General features: G+C 43.9%; 1 protein-coding gene across 1 annotated transcript in view; it reads right to left on the reverse strand.

The window, feature by feature from the left end:
- Nucleotides 1-965: 965 nt before the first annotated feature.
- The window catches only part of LOC126474776 (uncharacterized), a 157,371-nt gene continuing 142,923 nt past the window's right edge, over nucleotides 966-15,413 (reverse strand). Inside the window, exons 5-7 of the mRNA XM_050102252.1 lie at nucleotides 11,266-11,458; nucleotides 4,966-5,047; nucleotides 966-1,188 (exon numbers count right to left, since the gene is read on the reverse strand). Of these exons, the coding sequence (XP_049958209.1) occupies nucleotides 966-1,188; nucleotides 4,966-5,047; nucleotides 11,266-11,458 (498 nt within the window). The remainder of the gene's footprint in view (nucleotides 1,189-4,965; nucleotides 5,048-11,265; nucleotides 11,459-15,413) is intronic.

A 15,413-nucleotide genomic window follows, 5' to 3' on the forward strand; every position in this document is an offset into this window, starting at 1 on the left:
TGGTACTTACTTACATATACTGCTAGTAGATACACAGAAGGACTGATCAGCCGGCCGGTGTGGCCAAGCGGTTAAAGGCGCTACAGTCTGGAACCGCGTGACCGCTACGGTCGCAGGTTCGAATCCTGCCTCGGGCATGGATGTGTGTGATGTCCTTAGGTTAGTTAGGTTTAAGTAGTTCTAAGTTCTAGGGGACTGATGACCTTAGAAGTTAAGTCCCATAGTCCTCAGAGCCATTTTTTCTTTGAAGGACTGATCAACATGGGGTGTACATTTCTGTAAAACCAGAAGACAATTTTAAATAATTCCAAACCCTCAGTCCACAGCTCGTGGTCTTGCAGTAGTGCTCTCGCTTCCTGAGCATGGGGTGCCGGGTAAGAATTCTGGCGAGGTCAAGGATTTTCACCTGCCCCAAGACGACCGAGTTTCTTTGTGTCGTCTTCTTCATCATCATCATCATCATTCATCCCCATTACGGTCGGAGGAAGGCAGCGGCAAACCACCTCCATTAGGACATAGCGTAAAATTGCGGTGCAGTTCTCCTGCATCGTTTCCCTATGCTCTGTCCAGAAGCAGGGACTTCATTTCCATTTCCACGCCATCAGTTGCACACCAGTTTTATGGGGTGCTGATAAAAACAAGAGCTACATCATAATTTAGCGAAATAACACTTTATTAATCCGACATATCAATATATTAGAAGGTATATCATATATAATTAATTAATTTTGTCAACAATTTATCGATATTCGAAGTATTCCATCTAATCAGGAGCACACATCAAACAAACTTGGCACAAAATTCTCACTCACAGAAGACATTTGAATCTTAAGACACATAGAGGAATGAGTATCTCTGGAAATGGACTATCAACAATATTTCGTAATGTGTACTGAAATGTTAGTGGTGGAGACTGTAGTGGTTAGTTTCACACTGTTGATAACGGCGAGGAAATACGAGGAAGATCACGATCGTCTTTGCACAGCGGGCGGCAGCAGGTGCCGCTCGCCACCGAACACGAGTTTATTGTCACTGGAACTACGGCGCAGGCCCCACGTTTCTGGAGCGCAGAGCGCCGTCATGCGCATGCGCCGCACACGCCGCGCACCAGCAGTGACGCCGCCAGCAGTGACGTCAGCAGTACAGCGCGCAGCGGCGGCGGCCGAGCGCACCCCGCAGATCCCTGGGCTGCAACAACATAGCGAAAGAAGTTAAAAAAAGGCCTTGGCAGAGATCTGTCAGAAACAGCAACGTAACTGGAAAATATTGCTTTCAGAATATAACAATCACGTTTATTTCAAAAGTTATGAAGTATTAAGCAATACTCTTCAAGGTTACAAAGATGGGTGATTATAAGTCTTCATACAGGGTGTTTCAAAAATGACCGGTATATTTGAAACGGCAATAAAAACTAAACGAGCAGCGATAGAAATACACCGTTTGTTGCAATATGCTTGGGACAACAGTTCATTTTCAGGCAGACAATCTTTCGAAATTACAGTAGTTACAATTTTCAACAACAGATGGCGCTGCGGTCTGGGAAACTCTATAGTACGATATTTTCCACATATCCACCATGCGTAGCAATAATATGGCGTAGTCTCTGAATGAAATTACCCGAAACCTTTGACAACGTGTCTGGCGGAATGGCTTCACATGCAGATGAGATGTACTGCTTCAGCTGTTCAATTGTTTCTGGATTCTGGCGGTACACCTGGTCTTTCAAGTGTCACCACAGAAAGAAGTCACAGGGGTTCATGTCTGGCGAATAGGGAGGCCAATCCACGCCGCCTCCTGTATGTTTCGGATAGCCCAAAGCAATCACACGATCATCGAAATATTCATTCAGGAAATTAAAGACGTCGGCCGTGCGATGTGGCTGGGCACCATCTTGCATAAACCACGAGGTGTTCGCAGTGTCATCTAAGGCAGTTTGTACCGCCACAAATTCACGAAGAATGTCCAGATAGCGTGATGCACTAATCGTTTCGGATCTGAAAAATGGGCCAATGATTCCTATGGAAGAAATGGCGGCCCAGACCAGTACTTTTTGAGGATGCAGGGACGATGGGACTGCAACATGGGGCTTTTCGGTTCCCCATATGCGCCAGTTCCGTTTATTGACGAAGCCGTCCAGGTAAAAATAAGCTTCGTCAGTAAAATAAATGCTGCCCACATGCATATCGCTGTCATCAGTCCTGTGCACTATATCGTTAGCGAATGTCTCTCGTGCAGCAATGGTAGCGGCGCTGAGGGGTTGCCGCGTTTTAATTTTGTATGGATAGAGGTGTGAACTCTGGCGCATGAGACGATACGTGGACATTGGCGTCATTTGGACCGCAGCTGCAACACGGCGAACGGAAACCCGAGGCTGCTGTTGGATCACCTGCTGCACTAGCTGTGCGTTGCCCTCTGAGGTTGCCGTACGCAGTCGCCCTACCTTTCCAGCACGTTCATCCGTCACGTTCCCAGTCCGTTGAAATTTTTCAAACAGATCCTTTATTGTATCGCTTTTCGGTCCTTTGGTTACATTAAACCTCCATTGAAAACTTCGTCTTGTTGCAACAACACTGTGTTCTAGACGATGGAATTCCAACACCAGAAAAATCCTCTGTTCTTAGGAATAAACCATGTTGTCTACAGCACACTTGCACGTTGTGAACAGCACACGCTTACAGCAGAAAGACGACGTACAGAATGGCGCACCCACAGACTGCGTTGTCTTCTATATCTTTCACATCACTTGCAGCGCCATCTGTTGTTGAAAATTGTAACTACTGTAATTTCGAAAGTTTGTCCACCTGAAAATGTACTGTTGTCCCAAGCATATTGCAACAAACGGTGTATTTCTATCGCTGCTCGTTTAGTTTTTATTGCCGTTTCAAATATACCGGTCATTTTTGAATCACCCTGTAGGACACAAAGAGATAATGGGGCGAGTGTCACTTGAGGCAAGAAATTTATTATTGGTGGTAAATTTGAGAGGCAAATTCAAGTTGGGAGTTTTTTTTATATTATGTAAATAATGTGTCCAATTTGCGTGACCACGAACGGTTCCAGCGAGATCACTGGTAGGTAACTTGTGGACGCTTGCCCCGTGGAGGAGGTTTTGCTGAGGCAGCGTGCCGCAGACAGAGCGGGGAAGTTGGCGAACAAGGCACGAGGTGGCGTGGAATACCATGATGCCAGTAGTCGTTATGTGGCAATGTGGAGGAAGTGTGATATAGGTTCACTAATCGATCATTGCAGCCAAGATGAAACGCCTTGGTCTGGTGAGATGGAGTGTGCAAATATCCTTGTCAGGTGCGGGTCGTTCTGTAGCAGCTTTGGACTATGATTAATATGGTGAGCTGAAATAACGAACTGTGGGGCACTGTGCTGCGGTTCCGGCTTATTAAAATTGTTATACAGTGTCTTCGCTGCAGCTGTTGAACTTTGAATGTGTGCTCCTTCTGGACATTTGAATGATCGAACTGATAGGTTTACTCTCGTCTTGAGGCAAGTTCAAGTGGTCAAGGGGACATTTCCTTACTAATTTCCGAAATTCAGAAGCTGTTTTGGCAGCGTGGACGTACACTGAAGAGCCAAAGAAACTGGTACACCTGCCTAATATCGTGTAGGGCCCACGAGAGCACGCAGAAGTGCCGCAGCACGACATGGTAAGGACTCGAATAATGTCTGAAGTAGTGCTGGAGGAAATTGCCACCATGAATCCTGCAGAGCTGTCCATAAATCCGTAAGAGTACGAGAGGGTGGAGATCTCTTCTTAACAGCTCGTTGCAAGGCATCCCAGATGTGTCGAATAATGTTCATGTCTGGGGAGTTTGGTGGCCAGCGGAAGTGTTTAAACTCAGAATAGTGTTCATGGAGCCACTCTGTAGCAATTCTGCTGGTGGAAACTGACACCATGAATCCTTTAGGGCCGTCCATAAATCGGTAAGAGTACGAGAGGTTGGAGATCTCTTCTGAACAGCACGTTGCAAAGCATCCCAGATGTGCTGAATAATGTTTGTGTTTGGGGAGTTTGGTGGCCATTGGAAGTGTTCAAACTCGGAAGAATGTTCCTGGAGCCACTCTGTAGCAGTCCTGGGCGTGTGAGGTGTCGCATTGTTCTGCCGGAATTGCCCGAGTCCGTCGAATGCACAATCGACATGAATGGATGCAAATGATCAGACATTATGATTACGTACGTCAACAGTCAGAGTCGTATCTAGACGTACCATGGGTCCCATATCTCTCCAGTTGTACACTACGTACGTCATTACAGATCCTCCACCAACTTGAACAATCATCAAGGGTACACGAGTGGACCCTGGGCTCCGGAAGCCCGTATCTATGATGTTTCGTTAAATAATTCGCTCTCTGACACTTATTTATGGCTCAGCTTTGAAATCTACAGCAATTTGCGGAAGGGTTGCACTTCTGTCACGTTGAACGATTCTCTTCAGTCGTTCTTGCAGCATCTTTTTCCGGCCGCAGCGATGTCGGAGATTTGACGTTTCCCCGGACTGCAGATATTCATAGTACACTCATGAAATGGTCATGCTGGCTAATACCCACTTCATCGCTACCTCGGAGATGCTGTGTCCTATCGCTTGTTCGCCGACTGTAATACCACGTTCAAACTCAATTAAATCTTGATAACCTGCCACTGTAGCAGCAGTAACTGATCTAACAACTGCGGCAGACACTTGTTGACTTATATAGGCGTTGCCGACTGCAGCGCGGTATCCTGTCTGTTTACATATCTGTATTTGAATACGCGTACTTATACCAGTTTCTTTGGAGCTTCAGTGTATTTAAGGCCAAGTTTAAATTTGTAAAAATAGGTATAATACTGTTTTGGTTCCCTGTATTGTTATCCAGTGGGCACATTGTAGTAGATAATAAGAGCACATATGGAAGTTTATGTCATTCCAGTTAGCTAATTTCACTTCTCTGTTTGTTGTAGAAGCCTCGTTATACTCTTTGCATTGGTTATTATTGTTTCTAATTGCAGACAGCCTCTTGTCGAGGTAATGGAATGGTGCATTTTCTGGCTGCAGTTCTGTAATGGTAGTACACGAATTTTTCAGGATTAAAATTTCTGAGAAGGTTCTTTGAGGCTTTGTATTTCTTTAATATTACTTGAACTATTTATCAATGATTAGAAATTTTAACTAATACTAGTATACGATTCTTAGATTGTTATTTATGTTTATTTTAATTTTTTGTTTATTTATTTACAACAAGTTCCATTACAATATTTGTAATTCTACATGGATGTATTGCGTGCGTGTGTGTGTGTGTGTGTGTGTGTGTGTGTGTGTGTGTGTGTGCGCGCATGCACGCAGAGTGTAGTGTAATGTTTGTGTTGTATGATGATGATGATGATGATGATGATGAAAGAAGGGAGACTGGCAGCAAAAATTTTCTTCACTGCATTGATGTTTTCCACCACCCGAGTTGAGGAGCGCCATACAAGTGTGCATTAGCAACACCGCCCACGGAGGTAGGTTATTGCTACTCCTGTGTTTTCAAAACTCTAATGTACAGTATTACTTAAAAGATGATTGATGCTTATCTCGCAAGGTGTCTCTGGATGTTTGTTAACAATAAAAATTTCCAGTCAATAGCTTGTCTATCTTATAGTAATTTCACATTATAGACAGAGGTTCCAGAAAAATTGGTTTCTGTTAAGAAGTCTTATGTGGTTTCATGTAGAAGCAGTTAAACGAAATGATCCTTGTTTATTAAGAAAAGAGGAAAAGGTACCTATAGGATATAGCTTCTTTGATTATTTTATTGCCTTTTACAGTATTGTTACTGTTACTGTGATTTGATCCATTGTGTTCACTTTAAATGTTTTTATTGAGCTGAAGTTTTACTAATGTCTTTCTTAAGTGCCAAGGAATGAAAGCTTTATTGCAATAAGCACTGTGTTAATAACTCTAATATCTCGAGAGAAGGTTCAGCAGCATTCAACAAAGGAAACTTATTTCCAGATCAAACTGCTCAAGTGGGCTAAAGGCTTTAATGGAGTTTCAGTTTCAGTACCCAACTCTTTCACTACCACAGTGCAATAGTTTAATTTGGATGAAGAGAATAACTACTACACTTTTATAACGATTACCAACGAGAACATTCCTTGATGGGGGGAGTAAAGTGGTGGAAGAGAAGCAGGGAAATTTTATTTTCATCTTGTAGATAAATACAGAGGACTCGACTTTTCCCATGAATATGAAAACCCCATTCAGTACTGTAGACCAGAGCTCTGCACTCCGAATAGTGGGAAGGTTAGAGGAATACTAACAGAACTATTCACTGTCCAAGTACAGAGTGCTACCACTGGCAGCTGAATGAACACCGGTTCTGAGCAGGTCTGACTCGAAAGCGTTTGTGTATGGCAGGGAAGATGCAAGCGGACGAGGCCTCGCTGGTACCTGCCCGAAGTGTTCGTACTTGCCAGCCAGGGCATTGACTGCAGGTGACGGTGACACATTTGGTTCGCTCAGCCGCCGCTGGCTCTGGATACGGCCGTGGTGCATTGTGCGGGCACTCTGCTACACTTGTGGAAATCTAGGTTGGTCCAGGGAGCATGCATGGGTAGTTGAAGTCGTTAAGGTGATGTCGCGCGATAAGCGGGGCATCTGGATTGGTGTCCCAGTCCAGCATAGCAATACGTTAGGTAGTAAGTCTGTTCCTAACAGCTGTTCATCTACATCTACATCTACATGTACATGGAAATCACAATTAAGTGCCTGGCAGATGGTTCATCGATCCACCTACACAATTCTCTATTATTCCAATCTCGTATAGCGCGCGGGAAGAATGAACACCTATATCTTTCCGTACGAGCTCTGATTTCCCTTATTTTATCTTTTGATCGTTCTTCCCTATGTAAGTCGGTGTCAACAAAACATTTTCGCATTCGGAGGAGAAAGATGGTGATTGGAATTTCGTGAGAAGATTCCGTCGCAACGAAAAATGCCATCCCAAATCCTGTATCATTTCTGTGACACTATCTCCCATATTTCGCGATAATACAAAACGTGCTGCCTTCCTTTGAACTTTTTCTACGTACTCAGTCAGTCTTATCTGGTAAGGATCCCACACCGCGCAACAGTATTCTAAAAGAGGAGGGACAGGCGTAGTGTATGCAGTCTCCTTAGTAGGTCTGTTACATTTTCTAAGTGTCCTGCCAATGAAACGCAGTCTTTGGTTAGCCTTCCCCGGCCGACTGGAGTGGCCGAGCGGTTCTAGGCGCTTGTCTGGAACCGCGCGACCGCTACGGTCGCAGGTTCGAATCCTGTCTCGGGCATGGATGTGTGTGATGTCCTTAGGTTAGTTAGGTTTAACTAGTTCTAAGTTCTAGGGGACTAATGACCTCAGAAGTTGAGTCCCATAGTGCTCAGAGCCATTTGAACCATTTGAACCAACCTCTGCTGTACTATGTTCCGATGGTCGACTAATACCCTGTTAAGCGCCTACCCATCAGTGTATATGACGTGGAAACGGAGTGACAAAAAGCAGTGCTGCCAATACTACAATCTAGAACCTATCCTCCCCAGCAACTCGCAGTTTAAGGTTTGGAGATGCGTTAAATTGCAGCTGAGATACATTATAATGACCGCAACTTACTCAGTCATCTTTGCAGGTCAAGCGGCAGAGATCCCCAAATTTGTTCGCATGGCTTAATGTCAAAAGGTGATTTACGTCATCCATTCCTCTCGTGTAAGCGGTACCAGGACAGCAAGGAACTAACAGTAACGATGTCTGCGACACAACTATTCTCGAATGATAAAACTCAACAACAAACAGAATACAGTATCGTCATGAACCTTTTAAGAGATTGTAACCTATTCATATAACTGGGAATGTATTCCCATGTACCATCTCATGAACAGCATTACTACTGTATCTACGTATTGTTTAATATTTGAGACGTAGTATAACGAGAGTAGCAATTGCATTTCGTATCAATTATGTGTATTGCTGCTAGTCATCTTCTTTTCCTTCAGTAATCTAAAATACTTGGATTGTTTTCCATTATTTGTGTGTCAGTGAATTGTTATCATTTATGTGCTCTGTTAGTCCTGACCCAACGTACCATATAAGTGAGAACACTGCATGAAGTCCACACGAAACGTAGGTAACAATACAAACTAATACAGAAAGCAAACTTTCAAAGCTAGCAATTTCATCCAAGGTATGTACTGGGACAAGGGGACCCCAAATTCGTTTCTCCGATAGCTACTACAGTTTTATCAAGATCCAATTATTACTACGATAGAATGTACAGAGACGCAGTCGAAAATGAAAATCACAAAAACCCAAATAGCCTTCCACTATTTGGGTACTTGGGATGTCTAACTTTCACAGTAAATTTTCCTACACAGCAAGTGAAATATGTACCAAGTTTCGTGAGAGGGATTATCGGAAAGCGACGCACAATAAATGTATTACCAAAAAGTTTAATAGATAACAAAATGAAATAAATCAAATGAGCTTACACCTTTTACCTACTTTTCTACATAGTCACCAACATTCTCAGCCCATTTCTTTCATACTGGAACCAATGCCCTATTTGTACCAATCCGTTTGGTTGGAGTATAGCTTTCACTTCTGCACCTATTGTAAGGCGTTGGCCGGACAGGAATTTCTTCTTGGGACCCAACTGGTGAAAGTCCGACGGTGCAATGTCCGGACAGTATGGTGGATGCTGCTATATCCTCCAACCAAAATTTCGCAATTTTCTCAGAATCAGGAGCAGCAACAGGGGTGAGCATAGCCATGAAGAATTTTGACACCGTCAGGATTAATGTTTAACACGAACAGCACGACGCAACCTAACCAAAATTTTAAGGTAGGCTGCAGCATTCACAGTGGTCCCGTGTTCAGCAAAGTCCACAAATAACAAACCACGCATATCCCACAACCCTGTCACAAGCCCTTTCCTAACAGGTTGAGTCACTTTAGATCCTTTTCGTACTGAGGAACCAGCGTGTTTTTACTCCATAAAAGCTTGCTTGGTTTCGGGCGTGTAGTGGTACCCCCACGACTCATCACCAGTGACGATTCCTTTCAGATAGTCATGCCCCCTGCGGCGTAACGTTTTAATCGATTCAAGATTCTCATCATGCGATGGCCATTGCGGTTGTCTTTCAGGTTCTTGGGCACCCAGCGAGTACTAACTTAAGGAAGTTTCAACGTGTCATGAACAGTATCGTAAACTGCTCCATAGGAAATGTTGAAGTGCTGCGATAAGGTTCGCAGTTGCACTTGGCGGTCGTTCAAAATTTCTACTCCAATGGCTCCGACATTGTGCCAGGTTGCAGCTGTTACTGGCCGCCCGGAGCGTGGCGAATGATTAAGGTTCACACAGCCCTCTTGGAAGAAATTACATCACTTGGGGACATTGCTACGGCACATACACTTCTCTCCACACATGCCACCCATGTCCGTGTGAATTTCACTAGATTTATGCCTTTTGGTCCATAAGTATCGAATAACACTTCGCTGATCTTCACAGGTTGTCGACAGTAACATGAGTGCCATGTTTGTTACGTAGATCAGGCTTCTATCGCTAGAGATGCACAAGAAAACAAGATACTTGCAGTAGCGCAAACTTAAAACTATATCGTCATGAAACTTTAACATTCCAGCTGCAATACGAGGGAAGAAACAGATTATTGTGCTTCACTTTCCGGTCCTCCCTTGTAAAAATTACTTCAGTAGTTAGAGAGATATGCAGTCATGTTATACCACGGTATATCCACCCCCCCGCCCCCCAATTCCCCCCGCCCTTTCCTCCTAGTGGGCGAATGTCATCGGATCTGTCACCAATGGCCCTAACGTCCCAGAAAACTATGGATTCGATACTAATACCAGTCGCTTTCGAATATTTTTTACATGTCATGGGTTCTCACCCCCACCCTGGAGAGGTAGTAGGGAGATGGTTGTACTACCTCAGGAAGCTGCGCGGCTGCCCACAGAGCAATCAGATGCATGATATAAGAACGCTATAAGAACGCACAGAAGACCAATAAACAGGGAAGCAAGCTATTATTCATCTAAAGGATGCCCGCCCCCCCCCCCCCTCTTTCTCCTCAAAACAACAAAACACTGACATGGTATTATTTTCTTCTGAATATAAAATGTACACTACTATTGCCTGCCTTTTTTGTTATGTAATGTCATTATCATTATTAATTCGTTGCCTTATCAAAATAATTTGAAGGTTTTACAGGTAATGGTTAGGCTGTGCATCATTTGTTAAACACTGAAATTCATTGTAATTTGTGTAAAAAAGTTATTTACTTTAATTAACAAATGAGAAAGTTAATGAACACATATATGAATTACAGTTTATTAATGAAAATATTTTCCTTTTTAATATCACTAACAGAATGAGAATATAAGTATTCAAGACATATTAAAAGTTAGTACAAAATGTGAAACATCAAACAGAAAGTGAATTAATTTCTTTATATCTAGAGATTGAGCGGTACTACTGATGTATATGATCTCTAGTCATTTAACATTAAGGCATTTCGCACACCTACGTCAAATTTAAATTTATTTTCATGTCATTAATGTTTAAAAACAAATGGTATTTTATGAAGTGATATTATTCAATATTTGTTAATTAACATTTCCATTTCATAATATAAATACTTTTTAAATAAAGACAAAAGATTTTATGATTGGATAGAACCAAGGACCTCACACATACAACATCTACACGCTATGCATTCATCTACCTGCGATTCTTTGCATTTGATTCTACATAGTAGCACTCCTACATCATATGATTTTCAAAGACGATTTTTTCGGTCACTTTCTGGAACTGCTTCATATTGATTTACGGAATTGAGGGGTACTGTCCTTTAAAATGTGCAAGTATGAGGAAACTTCTAGTGATTTCTATGACTATACGGTCGGTTGTAATATTGTGGCGTTCAGAATACCCGAGCAGTAAAATATTGGTTGTATTGCCCAGAAGTGCAATAAGCTAATTCAGCTGCTGCTATTTACGAAATAAACATGACCAGTGACGAAAATTACTTAATTGAATTCGGCACTGAGTCATGAACTCAACTAACAGCGTCGTTAGACAACCGATAGCTGATAAGCACTCCAAGTGTTGTTATTACAGAGCTTATGCAAGATATTACAAGTAGAGAGTTGTATCTCCGCATAAGCAGAGTACGGGACACAGTTTCAAAACAGGGATGAGAGAAAGCAGCTGGAGCGATGGGAGACTGCTCAGACAGCGATCCTCACCAACGACGAGGGCCTCCCTTGTCTCGACCAGCGGCTCGGCGTCCGGGCCGCCGCCCGCGGTGACCGTCGCCTGGCATCGAACCCGCAGCCGGCCGTCAGCGGAGAAGTGGCGCTCGGACACGACGAGGCGCAGCCCGGACACGGTGGCCGTCAGCCCGTGCTGCTGCACAGACGCCTCCAGCGCCGGCGGCACCTGCCGACACGACTGCGTCACCAGGGGGCCCACTCTCCTGGCCAAACTGCACTCTTAACATGGTCACCTCCTACAGCGGCGACATGCACATCAGTACGAACACCACACTGCTGGTTTCGTTCCTGTATTGGTAAAAAACATAAAGTCGGACAAAAAGAAAAGTTGATATGTTGAAAGTTTGACACAGTACCACATTGCTTATTCTGAACAAAGGTCCAAGCATACGGAATAGGGTCTCAGATGTGTGAACGGATCTAAGACTTCTTAAGTAGCAGATGGTGAACGGGAAGTAAGGACTAAAGAGCTATAGAACTTAAAAAAAATTTGTGAAAATGTAATTTTTTTACAAATGCTTTAAGTAACTTCTCCCATTTATACAAGATGTACAACTTTGTTTCCGCCGTTTTCTCCCCGACGTTTGAGGCTTTGGAAGGGGTTTACTTCAATAAATGATGATGAGGGATCCTAGGCGGGTCCGCAAAATGTCGGGGGGTATTAACAAGAATGCTTTTACTTGTTCTCTTTCCGTACTGGATCGGGTCGTTGGCTCTGGCTGAAGGCTTGTTATGAGACCCAACCTGTTAATTAAAACTGCCCCTTTACTAATTTTGATTAATATGTAGTAGCTAAATAGTGTTCAGGGAACTGATCACTACTAAACAAACAAGGATAGCATTGAACTCATTTATTGAACAATAATCTTCCTAACATCAAACTGAACAATGACATACATTTATAAGTGATAAAACCAAGCTAGTAATGGCAGTGGCCCTTAAATTCCAAAACTAACTCTTAATGTTGGTTAACGCATCTGTACTTGTTATTTTCTACTCCCTCCCCTTGTCAGACGGTATAAAATACGTCAGACAAACCTACTTCAATTACCAAATTCTCAATAAGAGCGTGACTCGAAAACTGTGCTCTGGTAGTCACAGGCGTGCGTAATATCGGTTTAAATGCCGAAGTTGAGCATCACGTTACCAAATGCACCTTCGTGGACAGGTCAGCAAGCTGTCGATGGCGCCTACGTCGTCGAGGAGCCTCAATTGTAACAAAAATGAATTTATTTTCGCGAACATGCTTCCTGTTCATAAAATCCTATTCAAAAGCTAATTCTGCTTTCTTTCTAATCGTTCAAAAAATGGTTCAAATGGCTCTGAGCACTATGGGACTTAACATCTATGGTCATCAGTCCCCTAGAACTTAGAACTACTTAAACCTAACTAACCTAAGGACATCACACAACACCCAGCCATCACGAGGCAGAGAAAATCCCTGACCCCGCCGGGGATCGAACCCGGGAACCCGGGCGTGGGAAGCGAGAACGCTACCGCACGACCACGAGATGCGGGCTTTCTAATCGTATCGCACTCGTTAAGACGGGACTCACCACCCCAAAGGCGGAATCCAGTAATGTCTTTAATAAAGTGTGGCTCAAGGAAAGTGCTCTGTTCCTGTCTGCTTTCTGTGAGACAGTATTCCCAACCGTAATTGGCGGAATCAGCCTGTCTCTTAACAGTAAAACACGACAGTTCCCCTAACTGAATACTAGTTTCAGTTGCAGCTGGCAGACTTATTCAAAGTCCTGCACAGCACGCTGAAAAGAATTTACTCTCCTACAGCTGAGCCGAAAGCACTACGTCCACTCGCTACAGGAGCTAAGACGCTTCTCCTCGATTACACCTCCAAAAGCTTCCCTCCGCAAAAATCAGCACCCCCACGCTATTTTTCGAGCTGGCCAATCACGTGGCTCTAGACCAGCACAGTTTGCTCACACTATTATTTCCTGGCTTCTTCCAGCCCATCAAAACATTCCGCGCCTTACTACGCCTAGAATGTTCTGGAACAAACTGAAACTCCGTTCAAAATTGAACCCACCAATCGTGTCTCTCTGTTCGCCCTCGCGCGGGAAAAGGTCATTGCACTAGCTTAACCGCGTTTCTTAGAAAGCCCCAGAAAACGTTAAGACTCGTGGGAAGGCTCCCTTAGGCGCTAACTCGTCTCGACATAGTGTCGTCGGCGTAAAGCCCAGCGCCAACGAGGCGCCGTCCCTCGAAGGCCTGCCTCTGTTGTCCACGCAATGGGTGCCTACCTGCACCGGCGGCGCGTCTCCCCCAGTGAGACGCTTTCGCATGCCGACTCGCAATGGTCGGTTGTAAGCTTCCGCACCCCTCTGCCCTGCCTCTGAGCAGTGCCGCTCGTCCGCTCCAGCCAAACTCCGTGAAAATATGCAAATTTCTTAACGTTGATACGCGTCTTATGCCGTCTGATACTCCCTATATTAATTTCAGTAGGCTGATTGCCTGATAAATAACATAACAACCGATATCTAACTCGTCTTTGCACAATTATTATATTACAGTAAGGTGCCATTTACTGCTACCTTACAGCTTTAATGAAACAAACTGCATACACATGTATCATTCAAAGTATTTTCCGTCGCTGGCCACTACTTTCTCCCATCTTTCGGGCAGTATACGCATCCCGCATCGAAGAAATTGTTCATCTTTTGAAGCGATCCACGAATCGGATTAATATGTAACTTCTTCATGAGATCGGAAGTGTTAGTCAGCCAGGCCGTGAGCCATTGATCTAAACAGGTGATAGCCAGAAGGAGCAATGTCTGGAGAATACGACGAGTGGTATAGGACTTCCGTTTTTAACGTTTCCTAGTACGTTTTGACCTCTTTTTCAAGGTGGGGTCGAGCGTTGTCGTGCTGCAAAATTACATTATCGTGCCTCTCGCTGTACTGCGGCCGTTTGTCTTTTAATGCTCTGCTCAAACGCATTAATTGCGTTCGATAACGAGCACTTGTGATTGTTTCACTTCCTTTTAACACCTCATAATACACGACGCCGAGCTGGTCCCACCAAATGCAGAGCATGATCTTGGAGCCGTGAATATTCTGATTGGCCGAGCATGGCCGGGATATTCGAATGATTTTTTGCGTTTAGGGTTATCGCAATGAACCCATTTTTCGTCCCCGGTCACAATGCGATGGAGAAATCCCTTCCGTTTTTGCCTGTGAAGCAGCTGTTCACAAACACACAAACACCGTTCAACGTCTCTCGATTTCAGCTCACACGGGACCCAAGTGCCTTCTTTCTGAATAATGTCCATAGCCTTGAGACGTTTTGAAATGGCTTGCTGTGTCACTCCCGCTAATCGTGCCAATTCTTGTTGTGTTTGACGCGAGTCTTCACTCAGCAATGTCTCCAATTCTGCATCTTAGAAAACATTCTCTCTTCCACCACTATGCCTGTGTACGACGTTAAAATCACCGTTCTTGAAGCGTTGAAACCACTCACGACACGTTCTTTTGCTAATAGCGTCCTTATCATACGTACTTGAGAGCATTCGTGAGACTCAGCCGCTGTTATCTTCATACTGAAACAAAACAGTGACACCTCCCGCAAATGACAAGAATTAGGCTCGTAAACTGACATTCTAAATCAGGAACAACTTTGTGATGCAGACACAAATCAACTAATGTTTGTATGAGGTTATGTTGACCGAGGTCCAAGCTGACGTCTGCGATCTGTTTCTTTCGACCGCTACTTGCCGTTGTCACCACCTATCGCCAAACGGCGGAAGCAAAGTTGTATATCTTGTATACGAAAAATTATATCCTCCATATGACCACCAAAGTCGCGCAGCAACGAGCAACGCGTTCATTGAAGTTCTCGATGATGTGTTCACAAACATCTGATGGGATGCCGTTAATAACACTTTTAATTTCGTACGTCAACTGGTGTATTATTTCTGGTTTGTTCACGTACACTTCTGATTTCCCAAATCCCCCCCCCCCCCCCCCCAAGAAAGTCACAAGGTGTAAGATCGCATGATCTGGCAGACCATTCCTGGTTGCCACGCAAAGAGACAATTTTTTGTCGGAATTTTTCATTCAGCAAAGCAATTGCCTCATGGGTTGTGTGACATGTTTGCACCATCTTG

This window comes from Schistocerca serialis, chromosome 4 (genome assembly GCF_023864345.2).
Source record: "Schistocerca serialis cubense isolate TAMUIC-IGC-003099 chromosome 4, iqSchSeri2.2, whole genome shotgun sequence".
Lineage (NCBI taxonomy): Eukaryota > Metazoa > Arthropoda > Insecta > Orthoptera > Acrididae > Schistocerca > Schistocerca serialis.